This window comes from Trachemys scripta, chromosome 1 (genome assembly GCF_013100865.1).
Source record: "Trachemys scripta elegans isolate TJP31775 chromosome 1, CAS_Tse_1.0, whole genome shotgun sequence".
Taxonomy (NCBI): domain Eukaryota; kingdom Metazoa; phylum Chordata; order Testudines; family Emydidae; genus Trachemys; species Trachemys scripta.
This window is the reverse complement of record NC_048298.1, coordinates 171,278,933-171,293,911: the sequence shown is the minus strand read 5'-3', so window position 1 is coordinate 171,293,911 and position 14,979 is coordinate 171,278,933. Positions and strand designations below refer to the sequence as shown.

The 14,979-nt window shown below is 42.5% G+C and overlaps 1 protein-coding gene across 4 annotated transcripts in view; it reads right to left on the bottom strand.

Moving 5' to 3' along the window:
• ROBO1 (roundabout guidance receptor 1) overlaps positions 1–14,979 on the bottom strand; it is a 1,057,321-nt gene that overhangs the window by 73,887 nt on the left and 968,455 nt on the right. For all 4 annotated transcript variants that reach the window (XM_034792356.1, XM_034792366.1, XM_034792373.1 and 1 more), the window contains 6 exons: positions 12,505–12,676; positions 10,355–10,560; positions 8,907–8,988; positions 8,583–8,751; positions 8,321–8,487; positions 646–767 (listed from right to left, as the gene is read on the bottom strand). In XM_034792356.1, coding sequence (XP_034648247.1) covers positions 646–767; positions 8,321–8,487; positions 8,583–8,751; positions 8,907–8,988; positions 10,355–10,560; positions 12,505–12,676 — 918 coding nt within the window. The remainder of the gene's footprint in view (positions 1–645; positions 768–8,320; positions 8,488–8,582; positions 8,752–8,906; positions 8,989–10,354; positions 10,561–12,504; positions 12,677–14,979) is intronic.

The window sequence follows — 14,979 nt, the reverse complement described above, 5'->3', positions numbered from 1 at the left end:
CCCCCTCTTCCACTATGATCGCCATACTTCTGACCTAACTGCTACCGACCAATGTGATGGTCAATAAAATAATCCCAGATTGTTTCTCATTGTGTTTTTCTTTCCCACGGCATGTGTGTTCACTTTTAACCTAGTAATTGCTGTGCTGTGGGAGGAAATGTATTTCTCATTAGCTGATCTGGGGTGGGTGGACATGGCGACTATCACATCATAGGGGCTATCTTATGCAGTACTTCCCCCAACTCTGGTTGATAGACTGAGGAGCTATTGTGTTATCTCAAACATGACTTCGGGCCTGGTACACCTCTCACTGAATGCAATGGAATGGCTCTCATGAACTTGAGTAGACTTTGGATCAGTCCCTTCACCGCCTGACAAAGGAAGCTGAGCATGGCTTCATACGGCATAGCACTCTCTGTAGAGTGAGAAGGTAGTCTAGGTTCTGATTACGACAGGCAGTCAGGAGAGTGTAGATAGTGCCAATACACACAGAATGATTTTCATGTAAAACAGCAAACTATTTTGATAGCTTCTTTATATAGTTTAACTCCACCATCAACACTGTGGTGTAATATTGGGATTTAAATAAAAAGTTCCCTTTCTCCCTACCCAAAACCCACCTAACATTTTATAATATTTACTTACTGTCCAATGAACTTCAATTGAGGAAGAAGAAAGGATAGTGGGGTTGTGAAGATGCAGAACCACATCCCCAAGCTCTCTCTGGACCTGTTTGTGATCCACACCCTGGCTTGTAGGTGGAACATCTAGAACAATGTAAGAACCGATTCTTATAAACGAATTTGTCAATCAAGTTATGTACTTTGAAGACTAAATAGGCTTATTCACAGTACTCAGTAGAAGAGCCCAAATGTGCAGGAAATAGAACTACGTGAAACATTTTCACAGCAAACTGGCCAAAAACAATCTGCTTTTTCAGTGGAAGCAATGTGGGGAGAGGGGAGAAATGGGTGGGTGGGTAGGAAGCAAGGAGTAAAAAGAAAGAACAAGATCAGAGATAACTATCGTAAATTACAGCAGTAGCATCACCTCTCATCATGCAACTATCTCTTTCCTGCAGGGAGGGGGAATCTCCTACAGCTCACTCCAAACACCACAGAAACCAGGAAACAATCAAGGAGGGGCAGAAGAGCAGGTGTGTCTAAAAATAAATTCAGTACCTCTCTAGCAAGTGTTATTGTTGGCTTTTAATTACCTAGTAACTGTAGTATAGTAATTAAATAAGGGAAAATGAACCACACAGATGCAAGGTCTTCCAAGTACAGGAGACTTCAGTGAGCAGGGGCCAAAGCGCAGTTGCCCTCTGTCTCCCTCGATATTTGCAAATCCAATACTGGTCTCTTCTAGTTGAAAGAATTGTTCATACATATGAAAATAGGAATGCCATTTGATGTGTTCTACCGTTTGAGCTGGTACAATGAGGAAAGGATATTTTCCATGTACAGCTCTCAAAAAGCATCTTGGGCTGAAAAGAAATGACTCTCCCCATATATATACACATTTATAGTGAACTCATCATCATGATATCTGAAGTATATGTGTACCATGGATAGCAGAGTACCGTATTTTTATATTCATTTAATAATTCCCCTTTTTTTCACCTCATTATATACAAAAACTATGTTGGCAACAGAGATAAAATCTCAGGCTCAGAAATTCACATGAAATGAAAAGTGCTGATTTTTTTTTTAAACAATCAAAGATATTTGTGAACATGTTACATTCACTTCGCTTCATGATGCTACTCTCTCAGTCTAATCTTTTCTAGTGTTTAGGCAAGGTTTTGAAAGCTACCAGCATTCTTCTTTCTGAAACAGTCAGTAGGATTCTTGGCAATTTCAATACCTGCCTGTTCACAAGAATGGCCAGAGAGGGAGCACAGAGGAAAGGTGTATGTGCATATCCATGCCTGCAACAAAGCCAGATCCATGAGTTTGTTGCAGGTGGGTAGTCCATCTGAGGAGCGAAAGCGGTAGAATGTCGATGACCTCCCTGTGGAAAATGCCTATATAAAATATGAAGGGGACACATGAAAAAGTGTAACTTTTGAGGGGATGGTTACATTTCCAGCCCATTACCCACTGTATTTTTAAATAAATCATTGACCATCAAATTAAGAAATTATCTAGCTACATATGTATGAAGTTATTGGCATGTGAACAAATTCTTTATCCAGCAACACAGTCCACATTTGAGACTGTAAGAGCTATGCCACCTGGCAATTTGTCATACAGCTTCTCCAACATATTCACAAGAGTGTGGGATTATTTCAAAACTAAATCAGCGTGTGGCCTATGTGCAACCAGTGGGTGACAAATCTGTCTGCTTAGCCAGGAAGACTGATTAAAACAAATACACCATTAAGCAGCTACTGTATCCACATGTAAAACATTCTGCCAAATGGTCCACAAATCCATGCATCTTTTCCTCCTTCTGATACTCTTAAAGACAGTAACTTCTGCAACTTGGATTTGTGTAAATCTCTGACAGTCCTTTGCCTGGAGCTTAAAGGGAGAGTCATCTTAATAAGTAGCAGCCTAAACAGAAGATGGCACAATGAATGAGTCTCCAACAATATAATAAACGGTTAACAAACCTTGTCATTCATACCTCTGAACTACCCAGTACGGCTTATCTACTCTATGGCTTTCTCGTTTTGACTTTCAGCTTTCCAGAGCAAAGACCGTCAATATCTGTATCTGAACAGATCCAAGCACATTGTCTCCAAGATTTTACTAATACTAAAACAGCAATGGCCAAGTGAGTGGGGGAGAAGGGGATTGCCACATTTGAACTGTATTTAGCACAAGATCTCTAAAACAATCAGCCTCTATGACCAGAAGTCAATTTTGACCTATTTTGGCTTGAGGGGAATTCATGTGAGGCTGAGGTGATACTGGGAGGAAGAGGGAAATGCTTTCAAGAACTAACCTCTTTTATAACATTTCCCACTACTGAGGATATATGCCCTGGGATTGTTAATTTGGCACACAAGCTTAATGCCATTTGGATCTCCTCAGTTCTACTAGAAATCCAAATAGCCATGAAAGCAAAAAACATCCACTTCCATCTTCAATTGGCTCATCTTATAGGAAGCACACTAAGCCCCAGTGATATATGCATTTGGGAGTTTCAGGCTTGATATAACAACTCAGATTTAGGATTGAAGCCACAAATCCTGAAAAACTTCAACTGGTATAGAACACAGCAGCCTGCCTGCATAGCAACACAGGTTGCCATATCAACGAAACTCCAGAGAATTGCCCCTACATTGACTTCCCATAGAACACAGAAATCCCTTCCAGGTCTCAGTCTTGTTATTTACACCCATCCATGGGATTAGCCCTAGCTACCTGAGAGATCATCTCACCCTCTGTGACCATGATCTCCCACGATGGCTATGTTCTATTGGAACAATGAAACTGTCAACCAATAGGGGAAGCTTGCAGGTGCAGAGGATGGAACTTTCGCAGGGTGCAGAGGATGGAACTTTCGCAGGAGCGTGAGCCACATTGTGGAATTAATTCTTACAAGAGAATGACCAAAACCCAACCAAATTGAATTAAATGTAAAACGCATTTCTTTGATTTGCTTTCCCTCAGGAACTTCTTCGCACAGGGTACGTCTACACTGCAGTCAGAGGTGTGACTGCAGCACATGTAGCAACTTCGATCTAGCTGCTCAAATAACAATAGAAGCAAAGTCGTGGCAGCATGGTCAGTAGCATGGGTTGTATAAAACTTACTGGGACCCAGGATATGCACTCCAGCATCTAGCTCATGCTGCTGCAGCTTAACAGCTATTATTTGAGCTAGCTCAGGTATGTCTTTGCATGCTGCAGTCACACCTCTAATTTCAGTGTAGATATACTCACAGGCAACAATGCATGTCCCCAAGCGCGCACATACTAAACTAATTCTCCTGTAGGCTAGTTAGGAAGAAATTGAGAGTTTATCATTCTTACTTCTCTTCTGAAATACTTACTCCTGGGGGGATTCTGTGCCGATGCAGGACGCAGAATTTATATGGCCCGCATTTTTCTGTGCCCATCAAACAGAAAAATGCAAAAAAAAAAATCCGCCGGGGACACGCAACTCATCCCCGGCAGCCCAGGCAGTGTGTTTATTTCAGCGTGCCTGGAGCAGCCTCTGAGACGGGGAAGGGGGCTGGGCGTGCCTGCCTGCGTGATCACCGTCGGGAGGTGGGTGGGGGTGGGGGTGTGTCAACAAAAGAGAGAGACTCTCCCTCCCCCTGGCTACTGTAGCTCACTGGGGTGTAAGGATAGGGCTTTTTATTATGCACGAGGCAAGCTAGACAAATTTTTACTCCTGGGGAGATTCTGCAGGACTGTGCGCCTGCAGAAAACAGTCCCCCTGCACGTTTCCTGCTTTTTCCTGCAGAAAACAGCAGGGAAGCAAACAGAAGCCTGGCTGTGGGGGTTGGGAGGGTGGCGACCATGTGTGCAGTTTTTTGGGGGGGATTGCTCCCCAAACAGAGGCGAGGCATGGGGGAGGCACACGGGGTTAGCAGTGGTGGCAACTTGTATGGGCCCATGGTGCCCAGGCTCCAGCAAATTCAGGCCCCCTCCTCTACCTCCTTGTACACCCCAATCCCCTGCCCCTGCCCAGAGCCCACATCCAGCACCCAAACCCCGTCCCACACCCAGTACCCCAAAGCCCCTCCCACATCCCCTCCTGTAGCAGCCCAGAGTCCAGCATGCACCAGCACCGAAACTACCTCCCAGAGCCCACATCCCTCCTGCACCCAAACTCTCTCCAAGAGCCTGCACCCCAAACCCCGTCCTGCACCCCAACCCCATACCCTGCACCAAGCACCCAAACTCCGTTCCAGAGCCCGCATCCCAAACCCCCTCCTGCACCCAAACTCCCTCCCAGAGCCTTAGGCAGGTGTGTGTGTGTGTGTGTGTGTGTGTGTGTGTGTGGCGGGGGAGCAGGACTTGGACCCATTCTTGGCACCACCAACAATTATACAAAGCTGCCACCCCTGGGGGTTACGTACCATGGCCCACTCTCCACCCTCATTTCTGCAAACACATCACTGCCCAGCTCAGAGGCTGCCTCTAGGGCTCTGCTGACTCTGCAGCTGAATACAGACTCCTGAGTCCTAGTGCCAGTTGTTCTCCCCTTCTGTGTTCTGGGAGCCTTCCTGTTTTCTAATCAGAGGGGTAGCCGTGTTAGTCTGAATCTGTAAAAAGCAACAGAGGGTCCTGTGGCACCCTTAAGACTAACAGAAGTATTGGGAGCATAAGCTTTCGTGGGTAAGAACCTCACTTCTTCAGATGCAAGANTAAAAAAGACTTTTTCATAAGTACACATAGTGAAAACACAATTCCTGGACTCTCACTGACAACTAACTGCCCCCCCATATTTATCAAGGCAACATATATCCCAGCTGTAAAATGACACCGGACTATGCATCCTTGGGATCATGATTCTGTGCACTAGCTTCCTGTATATATATATAAAATATTTGTTTTTAGACATGCACATTGTTGCTACCATAGTAGAATCATACGGGGAGATATGTGTATTTACAGCAGATTCAACATGTTAATCACACAAGTGTACAATAACTAAGAATTGCATAAAGCAACAGAGGATCCTGTGGCACCTTTGAGACTAACAGAAGTATTAGGAGCATAAGCTTTCGTGGGTAAGAACCTCACTTCTTCAGATGCAAGAAGTGAGGTTCTTGCATCTGAAGAAGTGAGGTTCTTACCCACGAAAGCTTATGCTCTCAATACTTCTGTTAGTCTTAAAGGTGTCACAGGACCCTCTGTTGCTTTTTCCTGTTTTCTGTGGAACAGTGAGTGCCCATGGTGGGGCTGGGTAAGTGGGGGTGGGTAAAATGAGGGAGGGAGGCAAGGGGGTGGGGGAAGAGGCAGTGGGGAAGGAAGAAGGTGGAATAGGGCAGGGGAAGGGAATGTGGAAGCGAGGGGAGGGGGATGGATAAGAAAAGGGGAGAGGGAAATCACGGGGGGAAGCGGGAGCCCGATATGCAGCATCAACCTTAGCAGCAGCTGGGGCTCCCCCATCAAGCAGGCTCATCGAACCCTCACCCTGACAAGCCCTACCTCCCTACACCTGAACTCCTCTGACAAGCCCCCACACCCAGAACCCCACCCCATCAAGCCCCACTCCCCCAGCACCCGGATCCCCGCACTGAACCCCCACACCCAGACACCCCTCTCCCCCGCCATGGTCCACTCCCCACACCCAGATACCCCCCCCTCCTCCCCAATGCTGAGCCCAACCATCCCCTGGATCCCCTGCAGAATCCCATTGCCCCTGCACCCAGACCCCCATAACGAGTCCCTGTGCATCCAGATCTCTCACTGAGCTGCCAGCACCCAGACTGCCTCACACAGAAACCTCTCACCTCACACCTGGATCTCCCCACACTAAGCTCCTCCACACTTGGATGCTGCTGGGCTGAACCTGCCTACCCACACCTGGTGCGCCTAGCACAGAGGGGCAGGACCCCAGGGTGTTTCTGGGGCAGGCCCAGCCTTTGCACTGTGTCAGGGTCACATGCAGCCTTACTGCTGAGTCCCTGTACTGGGGAGCTGGGGGCTTCAGGGAGATCTCCCACCACAATGCAGCCAGTGGCCTATGCTCCCCACTGCCATGCTGGAGCCAAATTTATTTAATGACAAATAAAATTTGCAGAATTTTGCAGAAATTGAAATTATTGTGTGCATAATTTTTAATTTTTTGGCACAGAATTCCCTCAGGAGTAAATACTTGAAAGGCACTCAGATAATATGGTGATGAAGAGAGAGAATTTTGCTTTAAGCATAAATGTCATATTGTGTTAGATTTATGTATGTGCATTTTCTCAGGAGTGTTTTATAACATCTGATGGCAAATGGGTAATTTGCCTATCTGACAACTAGTGTTGTGAGTTTAGAGGTAGACTGGCCATCAGATTAATAACTCCCACTGTCTGCATTGGTTCACCTTCAAAAGTTTTTCACATCTGTGTTATTTTCTCAATCTTTGGTTCTCATGACTTCAATAAAGTTATTGGATTGGAAACACATGAATGCACAGTGCCTAAGTGCTGTGGCACAACTTCATTTGTTTTCTATATTAATCTAAATTTATTACAATTTATTATAATTATATTACTGGGCTCATGACTTCTATCTGCCAGAGGAATAGTGATTGTATTTCAGTTGATTCCTTCCTCATATTTATGCAATGTTATTATAGTAGTGTGGGGACACTAATTCCATCTGCTTCACTGTAGGGGTTGTGGCTTTACTGAAGTCTCTCTTCCCGCACTGGACTTACCTTTAATCAGTGGAGGATAAACAAATTTGCTGCCCCTAGGCCCTGAAAAAATTGCCGCCCCCCCCCCCCAGCTCACCTCCGCTCCCCCGCGGCAAGCCTGGGAGAGAGGGGGGAGAAGGGGAGTTGTGGCGTGCTTGGGGGATGGCGGCGGTGGAGCGGAGGTGAGCTGGCACGGGGGGTTAACCAAAGGTTACTCCCCACACCCGCCGGCCCCAGCTCACCTCCGCTCTGCCTCTGAGCATGCCGCTACTCGCTTCTCCTCCCTCCCTCCCAGCGCTTTCGCGCAGCAAGCCTGGGACGGAGGTGGAAGGAGGGAAGCGCGGCGCGCCTGGGGGAGGAGGCGGGCCAGGGATTTGGGGAAGTGGCGGAGTTGGGGCGGGGCTGGGGAGGGAGCAAGCAAATTTGCCACCCCCGCAAATTTGCCACCCTAGGCCTATGCCTTGTTGGCCCAGGCAATAATATGCCGCTGCCTTTAATAGTAAGCATTTTGCTGAGGATTCCGCTTTACTTATAAAGTGCTATCCTGGATCCTCCAAATTTTTAATTTCTCTGCTTTCCCAATACAACATACAGCACATAACACTACATGCTCTCTCTCTCTGAATCATAACCACAGCTTGATTCTCCTTTTAAATTGATAATATCTAAGTACAATTATGTAATTTCCACAGAATTTGGGGGTTTGTGTGAAAACTTCACAAAGCCAAAGACTAACAGTGCTGCTAAGATGGGTCACTCAATTGGGTGTAACTATATTTGGTTAAAAATGATTAGGGTTCCCTTATGGCAATGTGATAACCTTTTCAAGTAGCTTTTAAATAAAATGCAGCTTCTGAGCAATGTAAGTTTACCATCTAGTATATACAGTGACTTATAGACATCATTTTAAAGTTAGCATAAGTATGATCACCACATCTAACACTGTTCTGTAATATATCATCACAGACATTGTGGAGCCTAAATGCTTCAGTAAGTAGATTTACCTTGAGTTTTCACTGGGTCAGATATCTGGCTAGGATCACTAAGTCCATATGCATTAGCTGCCCTCACAAGGAAGAGGTAAATTGCATTAGGTTTCAGCCCTTTAACTGCAAAACTTTCAGTTTTCACATTTTCTGCTACAGTTTGCCAACTGCTACCAGATGCATGGCTAAGGATAAAACACACAGAACAGCAGGTTAGAGTATGCTAATTGAACCATATATAAACTGTAAGTACAACCAGATCACATGAGAATCGTAATACCTGAAGGCCTCTATTATATAAGACGTCGGAGTTGCACCTGAATTCAAATTAGGTTGCCATGACAGTGTTACTGTATTTCTGCTGACATCTGTCACTTCAGGTTTTGAGGGTGCACTAGGAATCAAGTTTGGGTCAGTCGGTCTTGGTGGTTGCACTGGAACTCCAAATTCTAATGAAAAGGGAGAAATTGCTAAGTATGGATAGAAAGTGGGTTGGGGGGTTCAATGATGTTCACATCTGCATTATTAATTTATTACAAAGTTAGATAACATTTGCATGTTAATTTCTGATTTTCATCAAGCAGAGAAAACCTGATTGATTTACCTTGGACCTCAATATAAGCACTCCAGGTAGCTTCGCCACTTGGAGTTGAGGCAATGCAGGTGTACCGACCAGTGTCACCCAGCTGAGTGGGAAGAGAGGAAAATAAATATTTGGAACAATCAGGCACTCGTGGGCTTGAAAAGTAATTACAAAACTGTATATCACCATGAATATGGATAAATACATTAGAATTTCCCTACCAGAAACTTCTCACTGCTAAGTGAGAATCTGTGCATACTTATTCCATTCTATTTAAAAAGGCACAGAAAAATGCAAACACTTTTTAACGTATTATTTCTCATTCTGTAATGAACAAAACTACCAGCCAAATCCTGTAGTCCTCACTCACTCCTTACCCTGCCAAACTCCCACTGAAGTCCATGGGGAGAAATGAACTCAGAAAGCCCCACACAAGGGCCTATGCGCTACTTAAACTCCCACTTAAGTGGTGCTTAGGGATTTATGCAGGGCCTCAGGAAGTCAATTTCAACCTTAAAACAGGGCTTACGTAGTTCACAGGGCCATATGCAGGTTGGGCTCTCTGAACTAGGGTAAATTTTACTCTATGACAGACCAAATACAAGGATCCCCATACACTATTACAATCCAAATCTGAACAGGGGATTATTTGTCCACTTGTGACTTAATCACAATTCAAAAGAGTTATGATCAAAGAAATGAGACTATACTCAAGTAGCAGCACCAAAGGAAAAACAAAAAACACACACAATACTCAGAAATGGAAGGTCAGAGGTTCAAATTCTGCATTGGCACAGTGGTGTTTCCTGTGACCGGGTAATCACGACATCATCAGGTAGCACACTGCTGGGTGAGAAGTCTTACAAATGACATAATTTTATTACTTTGATGTTCCAAGGCACAAAGAGCCTGCAGGTAACCACAGATGTGCTAGAGCAGTACAATATTTTAATACATCATACAACTTGTCTGGAATGAACAGAAATATTGACCAGGTATCCTGCTTCAATTCCCCAAGGAAGTAATCCACACAGAGCTGCTTAACCACTTTAAATATATAATATAATATAATATAATATAATATAATATAATATAATATAATATAGTCAAGATCTACCTTCCATATACTTTGTACCACATGTGCATGTGTAATCTTGAACCAAAAAAGGCACAAGAACAGGTACTATATAGGAACAGGAAACTAAACCCTGAATTGTACCTGTGAAGCCAGAAGAAAAAGTTGTCATCTTTTAACACTGTAACTATGAATGTATATGGTGTAAGGGCATTAACATAATGGCTTTTTTTTTTTTTTTTTTTTTTGCTGTATACACTACTTTGCAACTGTGAAATCCTGAACTAAGGTGGCATGTACGTGTGTGGAGTTTTAGATTATTTTCACATACTACAAAGCTGAAGTTTATTCTCCTTTACAAACAGTGTAAAGATTCGTTGTCATTTCAAGCTACCTTGGCGTATCGGATCTGTAAAGCTCCTGTCTCCAGCTGCTTGACGCGAGAGTCCTGGGTAGAGATGAGGACCCCATCCTTTCTCCAGAGGATTGTGGGCATTAGAGTGCCTGTGGCCACACAGCTGAGTACTAATGTACCATCCACAGCTACAGTCTGATTCACAGGACCCTGTCGAATGACTGGGGGAGGCCGGTCTGCAATCACTGCCAGAAGAAACAACAGGAAATAGATTTTTTGCAACTGAAAGCAATTTTCTAATCAGCTAAGCAACAGCAATTGCTTGAGGCTTTGAAAAAAAACTGAAGATAATTAAACAAGTAATTAAAGTACGAGGCATGCATTATTTTGGGTATATTAATATGATGCACGGCTACAGAATATTAACATGATATAGAATACACTATTTTCAGAGGTGAAGGAGTGTCAGAGGTTGTGAGCTGGCATCTTCTAGGCACACTGAGTTCCATAGTTTTTAGATGTGATAATGAAACAAACAAGGATTTCTCAGTTTCTTTGAAAAGGCACACTCTTCTATTTATATATACCTTACCATGCAATGGGTCGGTATAAATAGGGATTTGGAATTTGAACATTCATTTACAGAAAACTAAGAGGGCGGATGAGAAGGGAATAATTCAGCAAATATGCAGACACACTGTTTCCTAGAACGAAGCTGACTAATGGTAGGGTGGAATAAGTACAAAGTTAATGTCTGGAAAAATATCAGATTTTTCAATTAAAAAAAATGTTTTGCAACCATTTCCTTACACTCAGTTCTGTGAAAATGTATCTGACAGTACTGATTTGAAATCATAGTAAGAATCTTTCACAGTATTTCTAATAATTTTATTGCATCTTACACTCAACATAAATTAACTATCTGTGATGAGTCATTTAAACACTATATTTACATAACGGGCACAAAGTACTTTTAAGTACTCATGCAAACAAGAAACTATTGTCCATGTGTTGTGTGCACCAGAAGATTAGCAATTTTCCCAGAAGTAAAACCTATAGTACTGTACTTCAGTAGCTTCTCCTCCTAGCTCATAATATCCTGAGATGTGCTGGCACTATAAAATAACTGCAACTTAAAACAATATCCATTCAACAGCCTAACGGGAGCTGATGTGACTTGAAACCTGGTTTGTTAGCATGAAATATAAAACTGAAGTCTCGATAATTTGTGATCATACAACATCCCATGACACTTTTCACAACCAAAGAGTGATAACAGTGATGTTTTGGCCAAATTCCAACTCAGGTAATTACATTTGCATATCTAAATGCCACCCTGCATTTTCAATTGCATGATTTATACTTTACTTCCTGTCCTAACCTGTTCTGATGTTTTGCAGTACACAGTTAAATCTCTCACTCCAGTGACGGCTGAAATGATCCCCAGTGTAGTTGGAAGTTCAGTTTGTTAGGTGTGTAAAGTGTTTTGAGGACCTTATGGAGAAAAGATGCTACATAAATGTAGGCTATTATATTTGGTTTGGAGGTAATTGTCTGTATAATGTATATATCTATAGGCTTTATATTTCGATCTTACCTTACTTGCTATTTAATTTTAAATTAATTATAAAATTGGCATTTGTATAGTTAACAGCAGTGGCAATATCCTGATATGACACCATGGATGAAAAATACTTAAAAACCTCTATATCACAGATAATATCAATGTCTCTATTAATTTCAGCTATTGACTAATCAGGATCTTCTAATGATAATTTTGTCATATAGCCATTCACCCAGTTTGTTAGTTGACCCAAACTCTATGTGTAAAATCTTAGCCCGTCTGAAGTCAGTGGCAAAACTTCCACTGACTTCAGGTGGGCCAGGATTTCACCTTATCTGTCCTGTAACTCAGGATATGTCCAAATAGCAGCTGGGAGAGTGCTTCCCTGAGTGGGTATACACTAGACAAGCTCTAGCTCTGTTTGAGCGATCACACTAAAAATAGCCGTGTGGACGCAGCAGCCTGGGGAGCAGCTCAGGCTAGCCACCGAAATACAATCCTCCACGAGCCCCCCTGGGTAACCAGCACTATCAACCTGCCAATATTGAAGTCATGCTCTTCCACTGCTGAAGTTGTGGTTTTAAATAAAATTGGTAATTGTAAAATAAAAGTTTCTTCACTTTACCATCAGTAACTTCCAAGTATGCTTTCGTTGTGATACTTCCTGCAATGTTTAAAGTCTGGCAGATATAGTACCCAACGTCAGACCTCTGGACGCTTGTGATTGTAAGGTCACCAATCTGGGAGACTGAAAAGCGGCTGGATGACTGCGGCGGCTGGTATGAGAAAAGCAGATTCTAGGGAGAGAAAGAAATGGTTAGATAGAATATAACACATCTGCAATGTTCATCTTAATATGCCTAAACATGTGTAAGTTATAATGTGCTATAAATTCACATTATACATAAAATATCTCTGTTTTTATATATATATATATATATATAAAGCATTTCATTATTGTATACTAATTATGAGGCCTGTTTTTTAAAAAAAAGAAGGCACATCTGTGTACCCGTATTTGGATGCTTCTTAACAGGCCTGATCCAACATCCATGGGAATCTAGAATAGATATTCCTTCAATTTAAATATGTGTTGGAGACAGGAGCGGATCTATGTATTTTGCCACCCCCAGCACAGCAGTCAGGTGGCTTTCGGTGGTGCACCTGCGGGCAGTCCGCTGGTCACACGGTTTCGGCGGCAATTCGGTGGCGGGTACGCCGAAGGCGCAGGACTGTGGGACCTCCCGCAGGCATGCTGCCGCAGGAAGCCTGACTGCCGCCCTCATGGCAACCGGCACGTCGCCCCCTGTGGCTTGCCGCCCCAGGCACGCGCTTGGTGCGCTGGTGCCTGGCGCCGCCCCTGGTTGGAGAGGTATTGATATCTACAGATGCCATAACTGGGCAAACAATTGTGGTTTTTCTGCATACTGTATAAGTAATGTCCATGCAAATGACCACACCACCATCTTTCAAAATCAAGATTGCAGCATTTCTTGTAGTGAAATAGATTTTATTTCAAAAATGTATAAAAAGATGCCAGTTTATTTATTTGTGTTTAAACTTTAGACTGCTAAAGAATAGAGACAGAAAGTGAATGGAATGTTTTATAGGTTTCTTTTTAAACTGATGTTTTAGTCTCACTAATCATAGTTTCTGTTCTATAACCAGTACTACATTGTATAATAAAGTCCTATGCAAGTTTCCCTTTACATAGTTTTGGTTTGAAGTTAGATGCTATGGTACCAGCAGTGGTCATGAAAGTCAGAGCTGAAACCAAAATAACACACATGTGTTACATCAAATACTGGTTTCAGATTTTCATCTATGGCTTAGCATTTTGAGGGGAAAATATCTGAAGTTCTCTATACTTTATGGACACTATTTTTATTGCTGTCTCTTGTCTGACTACATTTTGCTTGTCCTAAGAATGCCCAAATAAAGAGGATAGAGAATCTTCAATTACAATATAAGTACAGAAACTTGTCAATAATCTTTTCCCTCTCCATTTCCAGCTACATATTGTTAGCCACTTACTAAATTAAAAAAGGATATAGTGAAACCAAGATGTTTTGCATTAAAACAAACAACCCTACTAACCTTGCCCCCTCCTCCAAAACAAACAAATAAAAATGCACATAATGTAGCAGCCTACCTATATCATGAACTAACACTAGAAATAACCAGCTCAATTTTTGTCTAGTCAGATCATTTATTTTATTTAAACAGATGTTTAACAAATAGAAAAAATGGAGCCAATCCCTAACTCTGTTTGACTTTGACTATTGTTTAGAAAAGCTTAACTACCCACCAAGCTCAATAGCAACCAATCAGTACTCTCAGTAACAGAAAAATGAGAAATACCCTATATCTTCACTGAAAATGATCCCTCATGCAACTTGTCCCCTTCAAAAGTTCCCCCCAAACGTGATGTTAGGGTGTTAAACAACAACAACTAGATTTTATATTGTGCTTTTCTTCATCTCAAAGCATTTTACAGAGTAGGTCAGTATCTTTACCCCCCATTTTATAGACAGGGAAACTGAAGCATAGGGAGAAGCAACTTGCAGTACTGTACACATCTGAGTTAGCCACAGATACATAAACACAGCAGATTATTTTTCTGGGTGAGCGCAAGCCACAGAGCTCAGATCTATTCTTTTTTTTCAAAATGTGATAGTGTTTGGACATAATGTTGTAGTTCAGCCAATTACAGTGCTAAGCCAGGATCCAAACTCTTGGGACTTTTGGATGCAGGATTTTGGTTTGGTCCCATCTCTAATTATTCTATAGATATTACATTAATTTTTCTCAATAGTGAAACATTTAATGAAAATTGTGAATCTAACAGCACACTAAGAATGTACTTATTCTTTCCAGCTTGTTACTATACTGACCTTTAAATTTTTAGGAAAAAGACAAGCCCAGTAAGCAGAACACAGTTTTCCTTTCCATTTAGTACACAAAATACAATATTTTTAAACTCACATGACGTATTACAATAATAATGCAGATGAGGTCCAGCATTTGCAGGCTTAGCAGTAATCTTGAGTGGGTAAACAAGCGCAGGAACTGCCATCCTCTATTTGGCACTATTGGTTAA